The sequence below is a fragment of the Nanorana parkeri genome, unplaced genomic scaffold, assembly GCF_000935625.1.
Source record: "Nanorana parkeri isolate BGI_ZX_2015 unplaced genomic scaffold, ASM93562v1 scaffold4543, whole genome shotgun sequence".
In the NCBI taxonomy this organism is placed as follows: domain Eukaryota; kingdom Metazoa; phylum Chordata; class Amphibia; order Anura; family Dicroglossidae; genus Nanorana; species Nanorana parkeri.
This window is the reverse complement of record NW_017310805.1, coordinates 10153-10721: the sequence shown is the minus strand read 5'-3', so window position 1 is coordinate 10721 and position 569 is coordinate 10153. Positions and strand designations below refer to the sequence as shown.

Below are 569 nucleotides of genomic sequence, written 5' to 3'. Positions count from 1 at the left end.
GGTCACTGATGTGGGGGTGCCACTGATCTCTTCTCTCTGGGGGGTCACTGATGTGGGGGGGTCACTGATGTGGGGGGGTCAATGATCTCTTCTATTTTTGGGGTTCACAGATCTGGTCCAGGAGATGCTGGGAGTCCAGAAGTGTTGCCAGGCCTGGAAGTCTATCCTGGATTCCCTCCAGCACCCCCCGATTACCAGGTAACTGCCCGGGAGGTATGTCCGTGTATATGGGGGAGGAGCAACAAACAGAACGTTTACACTGAGATACAAATAGATACACTATATTGCCCCAAGTATTTGGAAGTGGTCGGCCGCGTCACATGACAGAGCGGGGTCAGCGCATGCTGAAGCGCACAGCGCGCAGAGGTCGCCAACTGTCTGCAGAGCCAATATCTACAGACCTCCAAACTCCATGCGGCCGTCAGATTGGCACAACAACAGCGCGCAGAGAGCTCCATGGAACGGGTTTCCATTGATCAGAGAGATACAAAGTAACATTGTTTATCATTTGTGAAAGATTGTAGAGGATATAATGTAACACTTTACTATCTCATAGTGTAAGAGTGACT

At 50.8% G+C, this 569-nt stretch overlaps 1 protein-coding gene across 1 annotated transcript in view; it reads left to right on the top strand.

The window, feature by feature from the left end:
- LOC108803946 (sorting nexin-19-like) overlaps positions 1-569 on the top strand; it is a gene marked incomplete at its 5' end in the record, with an annotated part of 4538 nt that overhangs the window by 2627 nt on the left and 1342 nt on the right. The window contains one exon of the mRNA XM_018575730.1: positions 111-198. Within this exon, the coding sequence (XP_018431232.1) occupies positions 111-198 (88 nt within the window). The remainder of the gene's footprint in view (positions 1-110; positions 199-569) is intronic.